This window comes from Gossypium hirsutum, chromosome D03 (assembly GCF_007990345.1).
Source record: "Gossypium hirsutum isolate 1008001.06 chromosome D03, Gossypium_hirsutum_v2.1, whole genome shotgun sequence".
Taxonomy (NCBI): domain Eukaryota; kingdom Viridiplantae; phylum Streptophyta; class Magnoliopsida; order Malvales; family Malvaceae; genus Gossypium; species Gossypium hirsutum.
The window spans coordinates 11,891,495-11,913,717 of NC_053439.1; the positions used below are offsets into that span (position 1 = coordinate 11,891,495).

Consider the following 22,223-nt stretch of genomic DNA (forward strand, 5'->3'; position numbering starts at 1 on the left):
AGTCCCCATTTTATTAGGACATTTGAAATCACAGAAAGAATTAGACTTGTTGTATATCGTTTGGCATTACCGGTAGAGTTATAGAAAATGCATGATGTTTTCCATGTTTCAATGCTTAGGAGATATTGTTCAGATCCTCTCATGTTATTTCACTAGAAGATTTAGAAATTCAACTTGACTTATCTTGCGAGGAAGAACCAATTAGAATCTTAGCTCGCGAGATGAAAGAGTTATGAAATAAATGTGTTCCATTAGTGAATATTTTATGGCGTAGCCATAGCGTTGAGGAAGAAACTTGGGAATTAGAAGAAACGATGAGATCTCAATATCCCCACCGTTTTTTAGGTAAATTTCAGGGATGGAATTTATTTAAGGGGGTAAAATTGCAACGGCCCGAAAGTGAGTGGTATTGAGAAGTGTATTTCTGGGACTCCGTTCCCGTAAGCCGAGCTCGTAAATTTTCTTTTATTTATTATTTATGAAGTTATTTTTGGTAGCAAATTTAATTTTGATTTAGTAATTTTAATGATTTAGTTGTTAACTAGGGTACATGATCTAAATTGCTTAAGTGATAGAAGTGCAAAAAGATATTAAATTATAAGATAAGAGTTGTTTTTGGGACTTATATAATAATTAGGCCATTATAGTTATGTTTTCATAATAGTCGGTTATGGCTTTGTGAAATATAGATATTATACATTATTATATATGTTAAAACTTAAGAAAATTTATGAGAAAATAGTTATAAAATAAAGCATAACCAAATAATAAAATATAGAAAGTGGAAAAAATTCAAAACATTTTCTCTTATTTCTTCCATGCAAAAACCCAAAGAAAAGAAAAGAAAAAAAATGAGCATTCGACCATGGTATTTAAATTTTGAAGCTCAATTTGGTTAGAATATTTTGGTCCTTTTTGCATAAATTTTAGATTTTTGGAACCCTAAGATCATGAGTTAGCTTACCCATGGTAAAATTTTTAGAATTGTTGAAGTTGATGAGAGTTTCTTTTATTGAGAAATTGAAGTTCTTGGTGTTATTTTGGTAGGTTTTAAGGATAGAAGTGAAATAGGGTTAATTTGTAAAGTTAGTTTACAATTTTGTACAATAAGGAGTAATTAGTACAAAATTTGAAATTAGGGGTTTAATTGAGAAGCAAGAAGTTCTATAGGGATTCTAGGAAATTCGGTTTAAGTTAGGGGTTATATGTGGAATTTTATTTGCTTTGGTTTTGGGGACTAAATTAAAGTTTTTGCAAATGTTGTGTAAAAATTTGAAATTGAGTGTGAATTGGATTGTGTATTATTAATTTATTATATTTGTTTAATTCGTAGCTAACGTTGAACCAAAATCCTCGAGTAAGAAGGGAAAAGGCAAGGTTGTCAACGAGTAGTTCAAAAATTACGGTGTGTGTTTCTATAATCCAAATTATTTAAATTGTTGTTTTGAGCATTTGCATTATATGGTGAGTTAAGGTAAGTAATAGGTTGACTTAATGTGACATACTTGAAATGGTTGAATTAGTTACTTGTAATTTGGATTGTATTGAGTATTGTTGAAAATGAAATTGTAATATGAAATTAAGGAATTGAATTATGAATTGAACTGAAAATCACGTTACCCTATTAATTTTTTGGGTAGGGTCGGATATAATTGGCATGCCATAGGATAGGAGGAGTTCAAGGTTTTACGTCTACATGTCGGAGAGTGCTGGGCACCTCATTTTTTGGTTTTACCAGTCAACACAAGGCGCAATTTATTTTTACGAATTATTCTATCAGGATCTGGGAGCCAAACTTTGGTGTGTTGGTTGGATCCACGTATCCAGGTCCAGGTCCGAGTCATGTTAATAGGGAAAATTAAAAAGAAAGTGATGAAATTGGATATGGCAATGGAAATAAAGTTGGTTGTGAATTTTGGACAAATTATATTGTATGTATAAAATGAAAATGTGATGATACTTGAAATTTCTTATGTTTGAATTGGTTATTAAGTTTCAAAAGATGAATGAGTAATATATATTTACATGTGTTTCCTTTTAATATTTGAATTGCGTTTTAGTTGTGTAATTGAATAGCTTTTACTATGTTTAATTACTCAATTTATGGAAACACTATTGAGTTATACTCAGTGTATGTTTATTTTCTCGTGCGCAGGTTAGGTACCTCATAGATCTATCATTAACTTAGCATCCAGTGACGATCCTGAACTCGAATGTTTGTGAATGGTCTTTTTGTTTGTTTCGGCATGTACCTAAGTTATAAAATGTTAATTTTGGTAAAATTTGTACCATGGTGGTCTTTTGTGGTATGTATATATGTATGTGTGATGAAAATGGTCAAATTATGGCTAGTTGGAAGTGTTTTGCTTTGGCCTATATGACATATAGTAGGTAAATTTGTATATGTTTGGTTATGTGTATATATGTGGTGTTGGTTGGATTGTTGAATTGATGCTTATGTTTGTGATAGCTTATAAGAAATCATATTTTAGATCTTGGTGTATTATGGTTTTGTTGTGTTAGCTAATCACTTGAATTAGACCTTATAAAGTGTTTGAATTATGGTATGGATGAATATTTCTAGATGGGAAGAGGAATGGTAAGTTTTGACAAGTGTCAATGTTTGTTTTTTGAGCTTTAGCGCAAGACGATTGGTATATGCTTATGTCAAGATAGCATAACCTTTGTTTGGTATTGTTAGGATCATTGAATCGTAGTGTCAATGAGGGCACATTGGTTAGACACTTAGATTGAATGATTTAACATGTTTTAAGCTTGTTGGATAAGTTTTTATGGAATGTAAATGATTAGTTTTATGTTTAGATTGGTACCTAAGTAGTACGTGAAAAATTGCCTTGTTTTGAAAGCTTTTTTGTGGCACACGCCCTGAGACACGAGCGTGTCACACGGTCACACCACACAGCTGTGTGTCTTATTATTTTTAGGTTGCAGGTTTCACACGGTCTAGCACACGGTTTACAACACGGCCGTGTGTTCCAAAATAGTTTGTCACAGAGCTAGTGACACGGTCGTGTGACCCAACATCGAATGCACATAGGGTTTGGCACACAGCCTACGACACGATCGTGTGGCCCTATTTTGAATACTCACATGGGTTGAGACACAGCCGTGTGTCCTGACTTCGGATGCTTACACGGTCTGGGTTATGTCACATGGCCTGGCCACACGGCCATGTGACCCTTGTTTCCAAAATTTTCTGTTTTGTGTCAAAATGACCTCTGGACATTTTCAAACTATTTTTAGGGTCCTGTAGGCTTGTATTAAGGTCGTAATTGTATCTATTCATTAATTTTATTAATGTATTGAATGTTGATATTTAAATTGCTTAAGTGTTTTCTTTTGAAGTTAATTGTTTAGTTTGTAAAGTAATATTCTATAATCCTAATCTGACGACGGAGACGTGTTAGGGATGTTACAATACCACTTAATTCCGCCTCCCCAAAAAAATTTATAGTTTTGCCCTTGTGCACACATGCATATATGTATATTATATTAGGAATAATAATCAAATAAATCATCTAATTTTATTAAAATCTAAAGGTTGGGATTAATGTAATAAAAATGATAAACATTAAAATTTAAATTTATTATTATATTAAAAAAACAAAACAAAAAAATTTAAAGATGTATAAATTCTAAGGCATTGATATTATATATATTAGCCTAGTGGTCGAATCTCGAATGTCCATCTTCTTTAAAATTAATGTGTTCAAATCATCCTTATAAAAAAATATATAAATTTGTATAATAAAAACACATATACTATAGTATGTATAATATGTAGAATAGATATGGCACGCATGCTTCACATTTATTATTAAATTGATGAAAAGTAGTATACTACTAGCTTCCATATATTTTACTTTTTGAATTAATTTAAGGAATATGTGATTTCCGCATCTCCTTATCCAATAAACTGTAACCAAAATTAATCTGATCTGATACACCACACTTGGCTGGATTCTACTTTACTCAATACCTACATTTATTATTAAGGCAAGAGATTCTGTACATTCTTTTTCATTATTATTTCTCCATAATAATTTGAATATATATTAAATATTTAAATTTTATATAATCTGAATTATAAATTTTTAAATAAAAATAAATATATACTTGATTGTTAAAAGTGTTTACTATTCCAGATGTGACCTGTGTTTAAATTGCACTAATCGCATTTATTGTTTAAACTTTTTGCTATAAATTTAAATTCTAAAATAAACAACAGCAGAACTCAATTATAGTTTGTTTTTTTCTGGCTAAACTTTGAAAAAAGAAAAAGAAAAAGCAAAAGTGAGAGGGAGAGGGATAGGGGTTTTTATTTTGCTTGTCTTTAGGGAGAGGGTCCATATAGGTGTACTTTTAAGTTAGTGGAATCGTATCAATTTGCAAAGACATAAAAATGAAGTTCCATTGGAAGTGACGGATTCAGGGTTTAAAAGCTATGCTATTTTTCATATTGATGAATCAAGGTTACCATTTGGCCATTGTAATTTAGATCTGCCTCAAACCCTAAGGATTGATATTGATATTGATATATTGCAAAAGGAAAACTTTTTATTTGCCACCGACAAACCAAATATACATGAATTATTTCCAATACTCTAAAATAATCCACTAAAGATATTAGGAGCTGCTTAAATCCATTCAACTCCAAAACCATATTTGATCGCATGATTAACATAGAAAAGTTTATAACGAAAGAATAAGTGAAAAATCCAGGGCTTTTCTTATTTGTTTTATCAACAACAAAATTAGAACCCCCAAAAAGAAATTAAGCATGAACAACTCCCTCCAAACATGGAAATTATTAACAGAGGCAAAGATATGGTTCTGTCATAACTCAGGCAGTAGTGTTGTTATTTTGGAGCTTCAAATCCTTGTAAAACCTATTAATGAAGTCCTCCGCAGCCTTATCTACGTTGCCATTACCTTCATCAACATCTCTTAAAGGGAAAGGAGAGTCAGTTATTCTAAGTTGTCTCACCAGTGGAGTTTGTCCGAACCCTGGTAACATAGGGGAAGCCGCAATAACAGCAGCATCGCTTTCCACTCCCATGTTGTTGTTGAGCATCTCCAAGACAACCTTGAAGGCGTTCATGGCGGCGGTGTCGTCGTCGTGAGTAGGAGGCGCGTGGGTACAAGCGAACAAGTGGTGGTAGTAGTTGTTAATGCTGTTCTTCTTCTTGGTGGGGAGGTTGAAAGGGAAGATGTAGTTAGGGGTGTTGCTGCAGCTGAACTCGTACTCCTGGGCTGGCGCCGCCGCCGATGAAGAGACCTGGTGGCGGTGGAACATGGGGAGGTTAGCAATGGCTTTGGCGCTGGCTATTTTGCCGCGTTTGAGCAACATGTTGAGATCAACCATGAGCTTTCTTTTGGATAATATGCCCTTTTTCATCATGAAGAGAACAGCTCTTACTATGCTCCATACTCTTTTGGCTATCACTGGTGGATTTTGTTCCATTGCTTTTACTATATGTGATTTATTGCTGACTTTTGAGGGAGAGAGAGGCAATTATTTGTTCGAGTTTGAGGGTGAGGAGGGGAGGGCTCTATATAAAGGGAAAGAATAGCAAGGGGAGAACACAAATGATTTTTAATTTAACAAGTAAATTAATTATATATTAGAATTTCTTTATTTCTTTATCAATTTTGAAATCTTAATCCTTCTACTTTAATCTATCAAACTTTTCAACTTAGTCCAATTGAATAAAATTATTGAACTTTACAATTAAATCGTTGATCTATATAATTAATAGCTCAACAATTTGTATGTAACAAATAACAAAAACTCAACAATTCAAGCAGGGGCGAAACTAAGGGGGCTGCCAGGGGCCCGGCCCCTTTAAAATGAAATTTTTTTATTTAGGTCCTTTAAAATTTTTAAAATTTTAAATTAGAAAGATAAAATTGTACTTTAGCCCTCCTAAAATATAACAATTTGATTTAATCCTTTGAAAATTATAAAGATGTAGACTATTAAAATGGTGAAATTGTATTTTTGCTATCGTAAAAATTACAATTTAATTTCGGCCCCCTAAAAAAGTTTTCTAGTTTCGCCCCTAAATTCAAACTTATATGTTTATCAACAACCAGGTTAAGTTCTCAATACGAGGACTAAATTTTGACAAATTAAAATAAAAAAATTTAACCTGATATTTTTTATAAAGTAAAGAAATGAAATTAATAATTAAACTTATTTTTTTAAATTTTTTATTCTTCATGTCCATTTCATAGTTCATATTTGAGATTCGTGATTATCCCTCTCAACATTTAATTAAATATGATATTAATTTAGTTTGATTTTAATTTAAATGAAAATTAAAAAAGATTATTAAGATTTATTTAAAACACTATATACTAATAATAATATATATATTTAAAAAAATTAAGAAAAATGCAACCATTATCCCTCTTCTCTACCGGTTGCTTGCTCCAATCATTTTTGGTAGGTGGTGATTAGGTTGGCCAAAGCTCATGAGAGCTTTGGATGAAGAAAGTGACAGCTAACTTTAGACCACTGTTTTGGAGGCAATAGTTTTAATAATTGATTTGCTTTAACTGAGCGTATAACATATGAATTACAGTAATATTTGGTTCACTTACGTTGATTAGATGTTATTTAAACAGTCAATTTACTATCTTCCAACTACTATAAATAATGATTTAAACTTTAGCATTCATCAGTGTAGTAACTTTATACTTGCATTACATACTTAAATCACTCTCCATTTGTAAAACTAAGAGATCCATTTGTTTTACTTACAAACAACACATTCACTAAAATAGGTCCCAATAATAGAATAAGTGCCAAAACTCTGGATAGCTCTAACCTATACAAGGCTCAAATATATAAGCGTCATTGGACTTGTTAAAATACATATCAATTACAATATTAATCTACTACCAAAGTATTGATATCCTAATAAATTCTAGGATAATTTAGAAATGGGATAAATCTCAAAATTATACATGAACTTTGGTTTAATGTGCAATCGTACACGTGAAATTCTAATTGTGATTCAAATGTATACTTAAAACTTTAATTGTGATTTAATCACACCCATTTAAATAAATAAATAAACATCAATTTATTTTTATATTCGATAAATAAAATTATTTATGTATGCAATATATAAACATAAAATGATGTTATATCAATAATTGTGTTAATAATTTACAAGAATTTCATCAAATCAAAATTTCATGTATAAAATTGTATAAAATCAATGTTTATGTATACAATTGCACATTAAACCATTGTTCATATATAATTTTAGGATTTATCCCTTCAAAAATCTCCAGGATTTTTCTTATGTCAGTCGTGCCAATCTCAATGAAATAAGGGATTTGGATCGACTCAATCTTCAATGTTTTGTTTCTCTTATAGAATGACTTCATAAATGAACCAACATGCTTTCAATAAATCAACTTAAATCATAACTCAACTATTTTAATTCAAAAGATTACAAACTTCAAATAAGATAAATTATAAATCATGAACAATTATAGATACAGTTGTAATTACAGTTGTAACTACTCTTATAATAGCTCCAACAATTTTTTTGTTATCATTTTATGTATGAATATTCGTTTTTCATTAAGAAACCATAATCAAATAAAAATACATTAATTTTGTTCTATAAAGAGCTTACATTTTGTTCAAACTTTGTTAATTTACCGATCAAAATGCAAAATGTAGTTGTCCACTAAATCTTAGCTCAATTGATATCATTATTGTTATAAAAATATAGAAGACATGAGTTTAAACACGTTCAATTGCATAATATATCTCACTTTAGGAATTGAAGGGTTGTACTTAGTTTAAGTATAGTATCAAAAGAACTGTAAAATTTAGTGTCTTGTTTGAGATTCTCTATCTTTGGGTAATTATATTAAGTTTCAACTAGATTCAAAGTCGAATCGGATCATGCCCCTAAATGGAGGACAAGTTTTACTAATGTAATTTTCTCTATTCATAAAGGTAGAACTCAATATCTTATTTATTGACATTGAACTCTTTACCACTCAATCTAATAAATATAGGTGATTGATTCATAAGAAAACTTCCACAATAAACTCTTAATATAAATTAGTCCACTTTTATTTACAAAATTAAATTAGTCCAATTAATTTATACATTTACATTTTAAAAAGACTAATAATTTAAATTCAAATTTTAATATAATTTGCGATTTTATTTGTATAAAGAAGAAAAAATGAGTTTGAGTTAAATAATTATAATCGAAATATAATATAAAATTAAATTAAAATAAATTTAGAAATAAGTAACGTAAATAAAATGAGAAGAATAAAAAGGTGTTTGGAAAAGACGAAAGGGTGAAAGTAAGCAGCAAAAAGTAAGTTGAATGGGCGGCGCCAAATTTGAAGCATGCAAGATATTTTTTGGTTGCATTAAATATCCCCCAACTTTGACCTTTTTTAAGGGTAAATTTAGATTCAATGATTATAAAAATTCAAGCAATGCATGACTTTCCTTAGCCTATAAACAATAGCTGAAGAATTCCATTTTAATCGCTTGCTTCATTCCATCAGATTGCAATGTATAAAAAACTTCAAGAAGATAACAACATCGTTCAGCTTCTTCTTGAATTATTTTTTTATGAGGTTAAAATAATATTTTTTATTTTTATTTTTAAAAATTTAATTCTTTTTTTTTAAATTTTTAAATTTAAGTTTTACTATTATTATTGTTCAAATTATTTTATTAAATTTAAGATTCTTTTAGTTACATGACTATTTAGTGAATATTTTTTTTAAAATGTCATATCAATAAATTTAACAAAAAAATTAATAGTGTTAACAAGTGAACCTAAATTTTAAAATTTAAAAAATAAGATTAAATATAAAAATATAAAAATATTAAAAACCAAAATTTAAATTTACAAAAGGGTACATATTTTGAACTTTTTATTATGTTTCATTTCGCATCCCAAATTGCTTTATTTAGCAGCATACTGTTACATTTAGTTATATTTTATAGTGCGCTATATATTATTAGAATATCTAAATCCACTGACTATCCGAATTTGATGTCAATTTTTTAAATTTTATTTCACAAGCATTTATATTTCGATACCTAAATCCAATTCATGTAAAAGTTAAGCAAATTTAAATGTCTAAATCTATACGGATGATAAATATTCAATAATTAATATCTAGGTAAAAGTCAAGCATGTATTTCATGATGAGAAGCATCGTGTTCAAGAAAACTTTATCTGAGACAAGGTTTATCCCAAGCTATTGATTACTATTGAAACGGCAAAAAACCACATCTGGGATTAAAGGCTATTGAACAACTCCTTGTTGATCAAAACAATATGTGCAATTCAGGCATGAAATATAAATGGAAATCAAGCTAGTCCCAGGTTTACTCATAACTAAGCTTGGAGCATAAATTAAACTCTGTATGGTTCTAATTTTATCAGATGTCCCCGAAGCCACGGAGCATAAATTAAACTGCTACTCACTTCCTGATCAATTTGGGATGAAGCCCGTCTGTAGATGTCTTCCAGACATCTACAACCACATCGCGTAGCATGTCAAGTACCTCAGACAACAGGGACTTTGCATTCAATCAAGTTCACTCCGAGACTATGGACAAATTGCTACAGGCTCTCCTCCATTTCGTCTGGTATAATTAACTTTTCGATGGCAGCCTGCCCCATAAATAACAATTTACACAGAATGGTCAGAAACAGAATACCAGGTACAATACTTATTTCCTGGTAATAATAGTATTATGTTAATTGGTATCTGTAAGTGTGTTCTAGGACTGCAGCACGCTCTGCCAGAAGGGATCAGATGATTGATTCCCTAGAAATGTTCATAACGTGTTATTACAATATGAAAGTTAATCCTTTCTGGATTCATAAAAATCCAACTTCATCCCCAAGGGCATTGACTGTTGTACAAGGGTCTCAATCAGATGACCATTTACAGATTCATAACCAATAGAAAAAACAGCTTGAAGTCTCATCTTTGCAAGAAAAGACCGTATCAGTCAACCAGAAGAATTAGAGAAGGGATCATACTTCATTCATTCACATCGTATATAAAAAATGCAAAAGGAAAAAATAAAACATGCCCTAGAAAAAGGGAAATTTGGAGATATGAAGAAATAAGAAAAATCATTTCATACAACTAGGTTCCCTATTTCATTACATGTATAATATGTTATACCAGTGATTAGAAGGTAAAATATGCTGCATTAATAACCTTCTGCAATATGGTTGGACCAAAAAATGATATGAATATGAACCTAACACTGGGATGGAGTGTGGTCATTAAATATGTTCAGGCTTTGAACAGGTATAAGTTGATTAAAATTGTGAAAATAATTTATATAATTTGAATTGCTATGCACACCAGTGGATGAAACAAGGAAAGCAACATTTCAGAAACAAGCCACATTGATGTCTAAGAAAGAAGAGGATGATGAACATTACCTCGATTTTAGCAACATCAACTATAGATGGTTTTAAGTCCAAAGCAATTCCAAAATGAAGCATTGCCTTATCATACTTTTTATTCCGTTTATAAATTGCACCCATCAATGCATAAATGCAACTTTCACGAGGGGTGCACTCTTTGAGTTCCTCCAAAATTTCCAAAGCTTCATTCAACTTTCCAAGTGTCACCAGCAGTTTTGCTTTGCTGTACTTTGGAAGTGGATTTTTATTGTCAATGACAATAGCTTTCTCCATCATCTCCAAAGCTTCCTCACTCCTCTGCAAAATGAAAAAAGAAAACAAAAACATTTGTCAATTGCACAAGCATAGAAAAACAAGACTCCACTAGTTCAATACTTCTATCTTTTAAACATTACATATTTGATTTACGGCTTATTATGGGGATAAACTTAAATGCTCGTTAGAGAAGATGCATAAGAAGTTATAACAGTTGTCAATATCACAAGCAACAAAAAACACCAATAGGGGGCAGCCAGTATCATAGACATATAATGTTTAAACAGATCAAACATTTGTAAGATGCACGGTTTGAGCATTGGACAACTGTTCAATGATAAGAACATATTGTAGTCACGGAGTCCTAAGGTAGCAAAAAATGATAGGTATAGAATGATAATATAGAAGTGGTCAAACCTTTAATGCTTCTAAAGTGGTTCCTAAATAGTACATGATAACTGATGAAAGAGGATTTATCTGATAAGCCTGACGAAAATGGTGCTCTGCAAATTCAAACTTCTCTTGGCGGAGATAGATCATCCCAAGCCCATACCAGGAGTTATAATGTCTTGCATCAACATGAAGAGATGTCTGGTAGCACTCCACTCCTTTTCCATAGTCCTCCATGATAACATACCTGAAACAATCACTTGATCAGAACCCCTTTTTCTTTTCTTCTTTTCTTTAAGTTTTTCAATTAATCGAGATGAGTCTAAAAAACATTCTCAAGTGTAAGACCATACTCATGACCAGAAAGAGTGTGAGCATATGCAAATCTAGAATTCAGCTGCACAGCTCGCTGAAAACTTTTTAGTGCACTTTCATGATCCTTCTGCAAACTATAGCAGTTCCCAATAGCACACCTGCATTAGGCATTCCATAATTAAAACCATCATGCATGACAAATTCATTTGATAAGATGTAGTTTGAGGATGTAGGAATACAATAGAAATGCACTTTTATCCAACGGATAAACTTCTAGTCCTATTAACACCACCACAAACCACTCCCTGCACCCCCCCCCCTAAAAGAAACACACACAGATTGCTGAAACATGTTTTCTTGACTGTAGATAATGAACAAGAAAATTAATGGTCCAAACAAGGTAGTCATCTTCAACTACAACAGAAAATCTGAAAGGAAGAAATACTTGGGAATAAATTTGAACGAAAACAGCAGAAAAATGCTTAGCTCAGACATGCATGGGGTTAAAAATAACATTATTTTAACTATTTTACAGGATCATAGAGGTCTATCGAAGTTACCATGTTTGTGGAGCAAAACGATCAACTAATATCATCTCCTGAGCTAAGTATTTCAATTTCATATCTTGTTTCAAATGCTGCAAAGAAAAAATAAAACATGTGGTAAATGCAGACAAAAGTAACTAAATATCAAAATATCATCATTTTTTTTCTGCCCCACAAATGGAGCTCATAAAACTGTCCGGCAGAAAGTAAGTTTTTTCTATCCAACAACCAGACTGCATAACCTCCTTTCCTTTATTTTAGGTTAGCCATCATTAAGTCAACTTTCCATCCTTGCCATAAAAATCATGAAGCTTTTCTCTATAGAAATATGGGCGTTTCTAAAAAAAAAACAACTTGAGGTCTGATATTTGCGATGAAATCAAGTATAACTGACGAGGAGGGAAGTGGTTTTTGTTGTCAAATGATTTCTTATCAAATCAAAGATTCAAGGGTGTCACAACCTATAAAATTCTCCCCTCTATAAACTTGGTAGTTATTTCTGGACTGGGATTACTTAACTCTGCACCTCAGAAAGATAATAACTTTGCAAAAGATAAGGTTTCAGAAGGAGAATGAAATATAAATTGGCAACATGGAGCAGTTTCTTACTTTGAGTAGAAGGCAGAAACTAAAGGGTTTCAAATTGCATATAAAATTGAATAAATTTGCATTTTAATATATACATTGAAGTGGCAATCAATGAATGATCTATCTCAAAGATAAAACATGGTTAAATACAACTCACATAAAGAACTGTGGAGTATACATCCATCTCTTCCAGATTGTAAGGAGATATTTGGCGCACAAGACTAAAGGCATAATCAGCATTTAAGTAATCTACTAGCTCAAAATATGCTTTCCCAACCTAAAATAAAAAATATTTCAATGTCTCAAAAAATTGAAATTTGCAATGAAATACTACGACTTCTAAGCAAGGATGAAAGCAAACCAGAAAAGAAATTTTCAGTTTACCATTCTCAAGGAACTAAAATACTTGTTACTCCCTTTCAAAAGCCAGCAGATATAAACAAAATATAGATTCACAAAATGGAGAGCTCAGGTACAACACAATCACCTGGGAAAGAATCCAGCCTGTATTATACTGCTTTGATGAGAGCTTTTGATAGACATTTAAAGCTTCCTGTAACATCAATAAGAAAGTATCCCCAATCATTTTTCTACATTATAAAAATATGCACTCAAGCTCACTATTTAGGATAAAACATGTTTTAGTTGACGGAGCAATACCTTACATCTAAACATACACAAATGCCTATAGCCCTCCCCAAGAGTTCTCAGGAGTTTCATTGTATCTGAGATACCAGATTTAATTGTTGCACTATCTGAGATAAAGCTGCTGAGTTTTGTATTTTCTATCTCATGCTGAATGGATTTAACATCAGTTGTCGAAGATGATGATGACGTTGCTCCGAACTCTGATACAGCAACCTCATAAGTTTCCAACTCTGATACAGCAACCTCATAAGTTTCCATCAATTTCCCTACAAATGACATCAAAGTGTTTGAATTTAAAAATGCAATAAAAAATGCATAGAAGAAAAGATGAAACATGAATATTTTTTGACATTATGCAACATATCAAATTAAATTCACAGCTATGCCTGAAGTTAAATGTGTCTAACATATAAAATAAAAACTAACCATAATTAATCAATCAAATATTTTGTTAAAGAGGAACTGAATAAAAGAAATTGACCTTGACAAAATGTTGAAGAGCAAGTCTCAGAGCTTAATTTAGTTGAAGCATGCAAACTTTTTGCTTTATTTTCTGATCCTTGTGAGGTGTTCAAGCTTCTCTGCCCTGCAGCTAATCTAGCACTTCTACGAAGTCCTGAATCGAAAAATAAACTGCCACGAATCTTCAGAGTCATAACAGAAGAGGCAGCACATTTCAGAAAAAAAAATTAAGGGGAGAAGCATGGTGTACTTTAGCAATGTTAAATAATAATAGAAAAATTAAAACAATTAAACTGGAAGAAACGCCCCTAAGAAGCAACAGAAAAGTGCATATATAAGCCTAAAGTAGATTCTAACAAGCAAAAGGCTAGAAAATTACAAAGACAATTAAAGATTTCATTCCTAGGAGTTCAGAATGTTGATGTAAAAGTAAAATTAATGGCATAGTCTGAGTCCATACAAAACCACAAAACAAAAACACTCCGTTCAACCATCATCCTGCAGTCACTAGCACCTTATTCCAAGTTTCAAAACAACCAAAATATAATAAAATAAGATATAAGAACTGAAAGCAAACAGACAAAACAAGCTCAATATAATAAAGAGGAAAAATAATTAGCATCTGAAAGAAAATCAGAAAACAAGGAGAGTAGGGGTTAACAAAACTAGTAAGATTCTCACTTAGGTTTAAGGGATCCATAGAAAGGAACAAGTGGCCTTACAACTTAGGGATAAACAGTCCCCACACACTGCCCAATAGCCATATCATTTTCTGAATATACTTCTTTCCTAATTCAGCAAGCTGAAAGCAAAACCCCTACCAAACCCATACACAAAAAACATACATTCGCTCCTAATATTTTATTTATTAAATACATAAATGGATTTGAATTATTTCAAAGGTTGCTCTCAACAAGACAAAGAGGTTTTGATGTCTAAAGGGCAAATCCTGTATGTGTAGCAAAAGAGAAGGTGACTTTTTAATGTCAAGGGCAATCCTAGATATCTAGATTTTTTCTTCATCGACAAAATGACATATAGAGATAATTAATTAATTATATTAGATGATGTAAGATTATGACTTCAAGATTATCAACACAAGTTGCATTAGAATGTAACAAGTAAAATTTATTAGGAATGGTTGAGCCTATGTTTAACAAACAAATGGAAATTACTATTAAAACTAAAGGAGGTAATAGAGACATTGTCATAGATAAATGCATAAACACAACCTGTGCTGATTCATTATCACAAGCAAATTTCCTTCGAGCTTGAGTACTAGACCTTAGAGAGTCTTCACTTTGACAAAGATGTATGTTTCTAACTAGAGGTGGTGGAGCCACATCTGATATCTTAAGAGTGAAAACACAGATCTCAGAAACATGTTCAACATGGATACAGATAAATAACAATGCATATGAAAAAGTAAGAACATAACTGATGCTGCAGAGCCTAACAGACCAGCTGCTGTTAGTCTATTACTACATGCATTGTAAATAACCATACAAGGATTTAAGCAAACGTGTCAAATTTCAAGTAACTAGATCATTTATAATTTGAATCAGCCAAGGCTTCTCATGACATGCAATTTGAATGAGTAGATAAATGCTGCCATCTTCTTTGCAAACGTGAAGCTGTGTAAGTGATATCTTTGAAACTATAAAATCAATAATTCCTTGCATCTGAACGGATAAATCTTTTCTGCATCCCAATGTCTCTGTTAAAAGTTGCTAATATCAATTCTAAATTTTAAAATGTTTTCATTTTACCTACAATGTCATATTCTGAAAATCATGGTTAAGAATGCCCTGAAATAATTTGCATGCATCCAAAGCATTCAACCAAGTTGCTTTTGAAGAATTGATGCCTCCAAGAGCCTGCAAATAGTAGTCCTAAAATCCGAATACGCTACTAAGTTGAACAGAGCAAGACTATGTATGATAAGCTTGCTTGCCTAGAATATGCTCACCAGATTAAGTATAAAAAAAGATGCAATAAATCAACTAAGCAAATATAATATACATGTAAACCTACAAGCACACGATGCTAAATCACTAAACAAGTTAGAGCTAGTACAAGGATATGAAATAAGTATTTCACAACAATTCAAATAGATTAACTATTTAATTACCCAAAAATGACTTACTTGTGTGGGAACAGGGGAAGGAGTACTTGAAAATGATGTACTGCAACAGCTGTTTTTACTTTGCCTAACAGCTCCTGTTAAAATAGGTCCTCCATGATTATTCTCACATATATCTCTGATATTGTTCCCTTCCCTTTGTTTTAAATGGCTTCGACTCAAATATTCTAAGCCAAATCTTTGAGAAGAATCCGAGCTATGATCAGTATCAGCTATTAGTAAACAACTTGATGCATTACCTAGGTAATGCTCTTGAACACAAGGAACAGTTGCATCACCAAAGCAAACAGCAGCTTCCTCTGCCTCACCTGAAATAAATACACTTAAGCCTTGTCAACAACATGTTAATTAATGATTATGCAGATAGATACCTACAACTGAAAATTATAGTTATAAGTTAATTGTAACACTACACAGACTCTGCACAAGTATTTATTCTTTTTCTTATCTTTCTAAGGGAAACTTTGTTAATATTACAAGGAGAAGAAAAAAGAATAAGGCCAAAGCTTAAAATTATGTAATCTTTCTGACTTAATCTGTACAAAAATCACTGACCTAGCATACAAAGTTGCTCGTATGCTGCCCAAAACAAAGGGTCAATTGACAAAGTCTTCCTGAAGTGTTCAATAGACTTGTTCTTCCTATCAGTGTCCCTGTGGAGAAAAAAAATACAGAACAAAGATATTGTAGTGAAGAGAGAGAACGACAATGAGAATATAGCAAGCCAACACAAGTAACATCCTGCCCAAATGAAAAGGAAAGTATAACATAGTATTAAATGCCAATTCTGTATGAATAAACCTGGCCTCTCTCGAACAGCTTAGACTCAGTATGATTCATGGCTATAAACTTGGCACGTGAACAAACTAGCTCAGTATTTAGTGTAAGTGGATTAGTCAGGAATGCTAATTCAATTACAAGCCAACAGTGGTTGGTTTATCTAACGTAAAAAAAAATTATCATTCGAAGTAAAATTGAAAGTTCTCCCGACTAATTAGGAGGAAAATGTGCTGTCCATCCAATTCTCCTTGGAAGAAATTAGGAAGGGAATTTTCTGATTTCAGGGTTACTTTCCCATCGAAACTGTACAGTCAAGGAAAGCCACTAATCTAGTGAAAGAGAACACTGCAATGATTGCTAGGCTTACCATACCAGTACTACTATAAAGCTTGGAAAAATGAGAAGAAACATAAAACATAAAAAGCAAGTGGCAGAAAAAACCTATAAATAATGCCGAGAAGATATTGCACAGCAGCACCATTTGGAACCTACATGCATGTAACAACAAATATGATCATGAAATTCAAATATGATCGACTTCCAAAAGGTGATCACATACCTCAGCACATAGATCTTTAACAGGCAGCAATGCAGCTTCCGCTTCACAAAAGAGATCCATTTCTAAGCACGCAATTGCAAACAAGTAACGAGACTGAGCCATTTGCATACCTTGAAATCAGGACAAATAAACACAAACATCAATTCAAAATACCAGTATCATTCCCTAACATCATTAAAAAGAGAAACGAAAATGTTAAAGAAAAGTAGTACCTTTAAGAACGTAATATGCAGAGTGAGGTTGATTATTATTCAAGTAACATCTAGCCAATAATTGTAAATTCACCTACAGTAACAGGAAAAATAACACATTTAAAGTTTCGATTCAATTCCAAGAACAAATCGAATAAAAGAAAAGGAAAACAATTGAAGAATGGAAAATAAAGAGGAAACCTCGGAAGGAAACTCAGCGTAGAGGCGTTCGCAGAGGAAAACGGCGTTTCTTCGCATGTATTGCTCCAGGCTTTTCTCAACGTAATTCACCAATAATGCCTCCATTTCTCTCAGTCAAGAGAGAGGCGTAGCGGTTGGGATTTTATGGTGCGTTGCTATGCGTTGGCCTGAACTCTTTTTGATCCTACCTGAGACAACTTTACAGTCACAATCTGACAAGTCACAACGAATCGGATACGGTGAGAGGGCGGGGAAGGTTATTATTATTATGGTAAATTACACACATAGTCACCTAACTATAAAAGATTTTCATTTTAGGTATAAAAAATAAAAAAAATTTATTTTAGTCACTGGCTGACATTCATTGGAGAACTTCGATGAGAAGCCCAATGGAAAAGTCAGCAACATTCTCAGAGAAGTGACCAGCAGTGGTGACGGCCGGCATTCTTTTAAATGTTCCGCAAATGTCTCAAATTTTTAAGGATTTTACCTAATTTACATTAAATTAAAATTTTGAGGACTAAAATTATAATTTTTATGAATAATAATGACATGGATTTTACTTTAATTATATAAAAAAGAAAAATTCCCCACTAAAACGATTGAACTATATAAGATGGATGCTTAAATTACAAACATTTTATTTTGGATGTCTAAAATAAAATTTTAATATTCAATTTGATACTCAAATAAAATGATATCAAGTGGCCTAAGGGCAAAGCCAAAAAAAATTTCGAGGCAGGGGATTGCAATTATGTTATATATTTCTATGAAGCTAAAATATCATTTCACTATTGTATTAGCTTATATTTTTATAGTTTTTAGATCTAATTTGAAATTTTATTATTTTTTGAGAGTCAAGTTATAATTTTAGCATATATTAACATATAAATTTATAAAATTTAAGAGTTCTAGAACAAAAATTTTCAATTTTGGGGTAACCTTCACCCACAAAAGTGGTCAAATGAATATTTGACATGTGTGCTCTATTAAAAGAAAACATAGGTACTTAATTGGATACAAAAACTAAAATATCAAATCAAATATTGAAACTAAACTCAAGTACTTAATTGAGATAAAAAAAACTCAAGTATCAAATTGAAAAAACTCAGATACCATTTTGAATATTGAAACCAAACTTAAGTACAATTTTTTTATAAAAAAACTTAAGTATTAAATTAAATATTTAGGTTTAACTCAAATACCAAATAATATGTTACCACATTATTATTATTTTGACAAGACCTATGTGTATGTGTGATGAAATTGAATCATGGAAGTCGATCGATCTTATTTATGGATTAGTGAAGTTCAAAGTTCACTTTCAATCCACAGACACCAATTCAATTAAAAATTTACTAAAAAATTATTTGTATATGACACCAATTCAATTGAAAGTGTACTCAAATAATTTGTTATATGTATTAGTAAATAATATTTTGAGGTTACTTTTATTTTTAAATTTTTATGTAATATCTATATTTGAATATTTGTATAACATCTTTAAATCAAATAATTTAATTTTTTAAAGATTACCTTCTTATAAACTACTCTTTTAAAAAAGAAAATGGGAAGAGAAAACTAATTTTAGATTGTTGAGTTCTTATAGCACCGGTGGTTCACTCGCCAAGTGAGAGGGTGGTCGCCAACGAGGAGGAGCACATACCTCGAAGCCATGTTGATTTGATAGAGAACAACAGTGATTGGGACCAAGAAAGTTTCGAACTAAACTTTATTTTTGGGATTAAATGATTGGCTTGAGAATCTAAACCAATGGATTAAGAGAGGGTGAGGAGAGCTTCATTCTAATTAGAGGACCACCGATGCTTGCAAGCGGGGTGGTGCAACAATGGATGGCGACTAGGTTTAGAAGTTGGAGAAGGAAGAAAATAAGGGAGAAAAGAGAAGGAAAAAAACAAGCAAAATGTAAACAAAAAGAGAAAGGTAAAACAATGTTTTTAGGCATAATAGGAGTTAATTTTTTTCATAAAATCGAGCCGTATTTTATTTATAGTAATAAATCCTAAATTAAATTATTACTTGTGCTTTTTGCGAGGCAGTGTGAGTCATTTCCCGACTTCCTACCAAACAATCTTCTCCATAACATGTGTAATTAAGGTCATACCATAGTTTTCATTTATAGGGAAACAGAACAAGAGTTTTACTTGAACAAGGGGTAATTAGATAAGAATATTTTAATAGAAAACTACAGTATTCCACGAGTAGCGGCAACTCTAAGGGAGACTAGGCTTTTTCACCTCTCATTATATGGGATGGGCTCCCGGGCCCATATCGTATATCAAGTACAATTATATGTGTTATCTGGACTTTTATCCAACATTTATAATTTATCTAATTAAATTATTTTTTCAATCAAATTCTAATTTCGTAAAAGTCATGTCAACTTTGTCGTATTAGAATCTATGATGAAATATATTGAATTTTCCCATTCAATAAAGTTATTATGACTAATTAATTTAATTATCAATTAAAACTTCAATTATTTAATTACAATCAATTGAATAATAATTCGAAGAAATTAATTTAATTTATGAATCATCTTTTGTACTTAGTGAGAAAACGCGATAGTGATACATGCGATCTATTTCTCTTGGTCGTCATTTTCATTCATTCCATAGTATCGATTCTATATGCAATTTGTTTTTTTTTGGGGGGCTTATATAGAGTTAGCAGAGTGATCGATTGAACATGTATAATTAAAGATAAAATAATTTGTAATTAAGTTTCAGCTTTTCACCTATTAATTACAATATTATTTAGTCATGGAGTCATTCCATTAAAGTATCATGATGAACTCTTACTTATTATATACCATTACGAAAGTAGCTTGATAAGTGTTTGTTTAATGACCTTGTCATAAGCGTGTTACCCTTATAGGATATCCTTAATCTCTTTGGGTTGAATTCATTCACTCAATATGGTTTTATTTTATCCCATGGTAACCATTTGCCCTAGACAAATGATTCGTGATCACGTTACTTTTTCATCTATCATGTAACGCCGATAAGAGGATATCATTTACCCTTTATTAGACTATGAATTCCAATATTGTATATGTAGCTATGTTATGCAGAAGTTGTATGCTTAACGTGCCAACTTATGGCTCTTTAGTTATTTGAACTCAGGCTCTTAATACATCAAAGTATACGAGTCATGCACACAAAGTTAGTCACTTACTTAAGATTGAGGTAAACCACACTATAAACATCATAAGTGAATTAATTCATAAATGTATTTATGATTAATTCAACTTAGGTCCTCTTCGATGTATTGTTAGTCTAGACAATAGTATCTGTGTCTTTATCTTCTAGGAGTAAACCACTCTAATACCCAATACAAGATATCTTCCGATTTGGACTTGATAGACGACATAATAATATTTTAACTGATTTACTCAATTTCTATTCATCAGACTATGGACCTTGTAGATTACCTACTAATACAAGTTGTATTCTCACATTAAGATTCGATCACATAATGCAACTTAGTATTAGTAAAACATTAGGTAATTAATGAGCCAATATTTGTTTACGTTTTTCTTTGCGTGCAAAAACCATTGAGGACAAATACAAATGATATTAAAGTGAATAATGAAATTTTATTTAAACCAATGTGCTCAAAAAATTACATATAGAAATGATGTAACAACTCATTTTCAGTCGTGTCAAAAATAATGGTTTCGGGACCACAAATCTGACGTGTCAGCCCGTAAATATTAATTATTTAATATTTACAAGGTCATTAGTGTTGTATTAAATTTTGGTTAAGAATTTTTATCGTTTGGATAGTTAATTAAATAAAAAAGACTAAATCGTAAAAGATGCAGAAGTTAGTGTTAATAGTTAAGGTTATCAATTAGCTATAGCAAGGAAGACTATGGGTCTTTAATGGAAAATACACCATTTGATGTTGAGTGGATGATCCAAGATGCTTAATTGTATGAAATTTGATTTAATTTTTAAGGGAAAAATTGTAATTTTATTAAAACAAAACAGTAATAATATAATATCATCTTCTTTAGCAGTTCATTTTTCACCAAAAAATTGAAAGGAAGCTACCATTAGAGAACCTAAGGTTCGACCAAGCTAGGGTTCTTCAAATAGGCAAGTAAACTTTGTTCGATTTTAGTAATTTTTGTTTTTGAGCTCATATTAGCTTGATTTAGCTAACTCGAGGACTAATTTGTAAAATTGTCAAATTTTTTGGAATATTCCATTGATTATTTTGAGTTATTCTTGAAGTTTTATGAAACATTATTGAGTGTGGTTGTTAGATAGGACTATTTTGTAAGGTAGTTTTGATGATTTTAATGTTTAAGGACTAAATTATTAAAGTAATAAAATTACAATGGCTTGATACAAAATAATTGAAAATATTGTCTGTTCAGTTAAGCTTGGGTTTGAATGAAAATTGTTAAATTGCATGTTTTGGGCTTAGGGACTAAATTGCATAAAAGTAGAATGTTAAGAGTAATTTTGTAAAAAATTTAAAAAGGACTTAATTGTATAAAGTGATTTTATTTTTGCTGTTGGAATTAGTTAATTGAATGAAATTATTATTTTAGATCAAGAACGAGCCGATAATCGCAAAAAAGAGAAAATTGTTGAATAGTCATTGTATCTTGTTGTACTGCAGTTTAGTCAGGTAAGT

General features: G+C 31.3%; 2 protein-coding genes across 3 annotated transcripts; both read right to left on the reverse strand.

Annotated features, from left to right (window-relative positions):
• Nucleotides 1-4,558: 4,558 nt before the first annotated feature.
• LOC107950621 (uncharacterized) lies at nucleotides 4,559-5,606 on the reverse strand. The gene has a single exon (XM_016885503.2). It carries the CDS (start codon nucleotides 5,483-5,485, stop codon nucleotides 4,865-4,867), a length of 621 nt encoding a protein of 206 aa, XP_016740992.1. The 5' UTR covers nucleotides 5,486-5,606; the 3' UTR covers nucleotides 4,559-4,864.
• A 3,593-nt stretch (nucleotides 5,607-9,199) lies between these two features.
• Nucleotides 9,200-17,948, reverse strand: LOC107950620 (cell division cycle protein 27 homolog B). Of its 2 annotated transcripts, XM_016885502.2 has the most exons (15): nucleotides 17,553-17,948; nucleotides 17,373-17,445; nucleotides 17,161-17,270; nucleotides 17,043-17,089; nucleotides 16,377-16,474; nucleotides 15,825-16,129; nucleotides 13,698-13,860; nucleotides 13,229-13,482; nucleotides 13,056-13,121; nucleotides 12,726-12,845; nucleotides 11,996-12,072; nucleotides 11,474-11,593; nucleotides 11,148-11,367; nucleotides 10,491-10,772; nucleotides 9,200-9,701 (listed from the first exon to the last, which is right to left on the reverse strand). In XM_016885502.2, exons 1-15 carry the CDS (start codon nucleotides 17,655-17,657, stop codon nucleotides 9,651-9,653), a joined length of 2,091 nt encoding a protein of 696 aa, XP_016740991.1. In that variant the 5' UTR covers nucleotides 17,658-17,948; the 3' UTR covers nucleotides 9,200-9,650. The 2 variants fall into 2 exon arrangements, with proteins under 2 accessions (XP_016740991.1, XP_040945692.1); XM_041089758.1 differs by lacking the exon at nucleotides 9,200-9,701 and having other exon boundaries at nucleotides 10,649-10,772; nucleotides 11,284-11,367.
• Between the last annotated feature and the right edge of the window lie 4,275 nt (nucleotides 17,949-22,223).

Excerpts from the sequence above, each read along its gene's own strand:
- LOC107950621 (XM_016885503.2), bottom strand. The coding sequence starts at position 5,485 with ATGGAACAAAATCCACCAGTGATAGCCAAAAGAGTATGGAGCATAGTA.
- LOC107950620 (XM_016885502.2), bottom strand. The coding sequence starts at position 17,657 with ATGGAGGCATTATTGGTGAATTACGTTGAGAAAAGCCTGGAGCAATAC. Across the intron at positions 16,475-17,042 it reads CTTCTCGGCATTATTTATAG|GGACACTGATAGGAAGAACA; the intron begins GTTTTTTCTGCC and ends TTTTCTCCACAG. Across the intron at positions 12,073-12,725 it reads TATACTCCACAGTTCTTTAT|CATTTGAAACAAGATATGAA; the intron begins GTGAGTTGTATT and ends TTTTCTTTGCAG.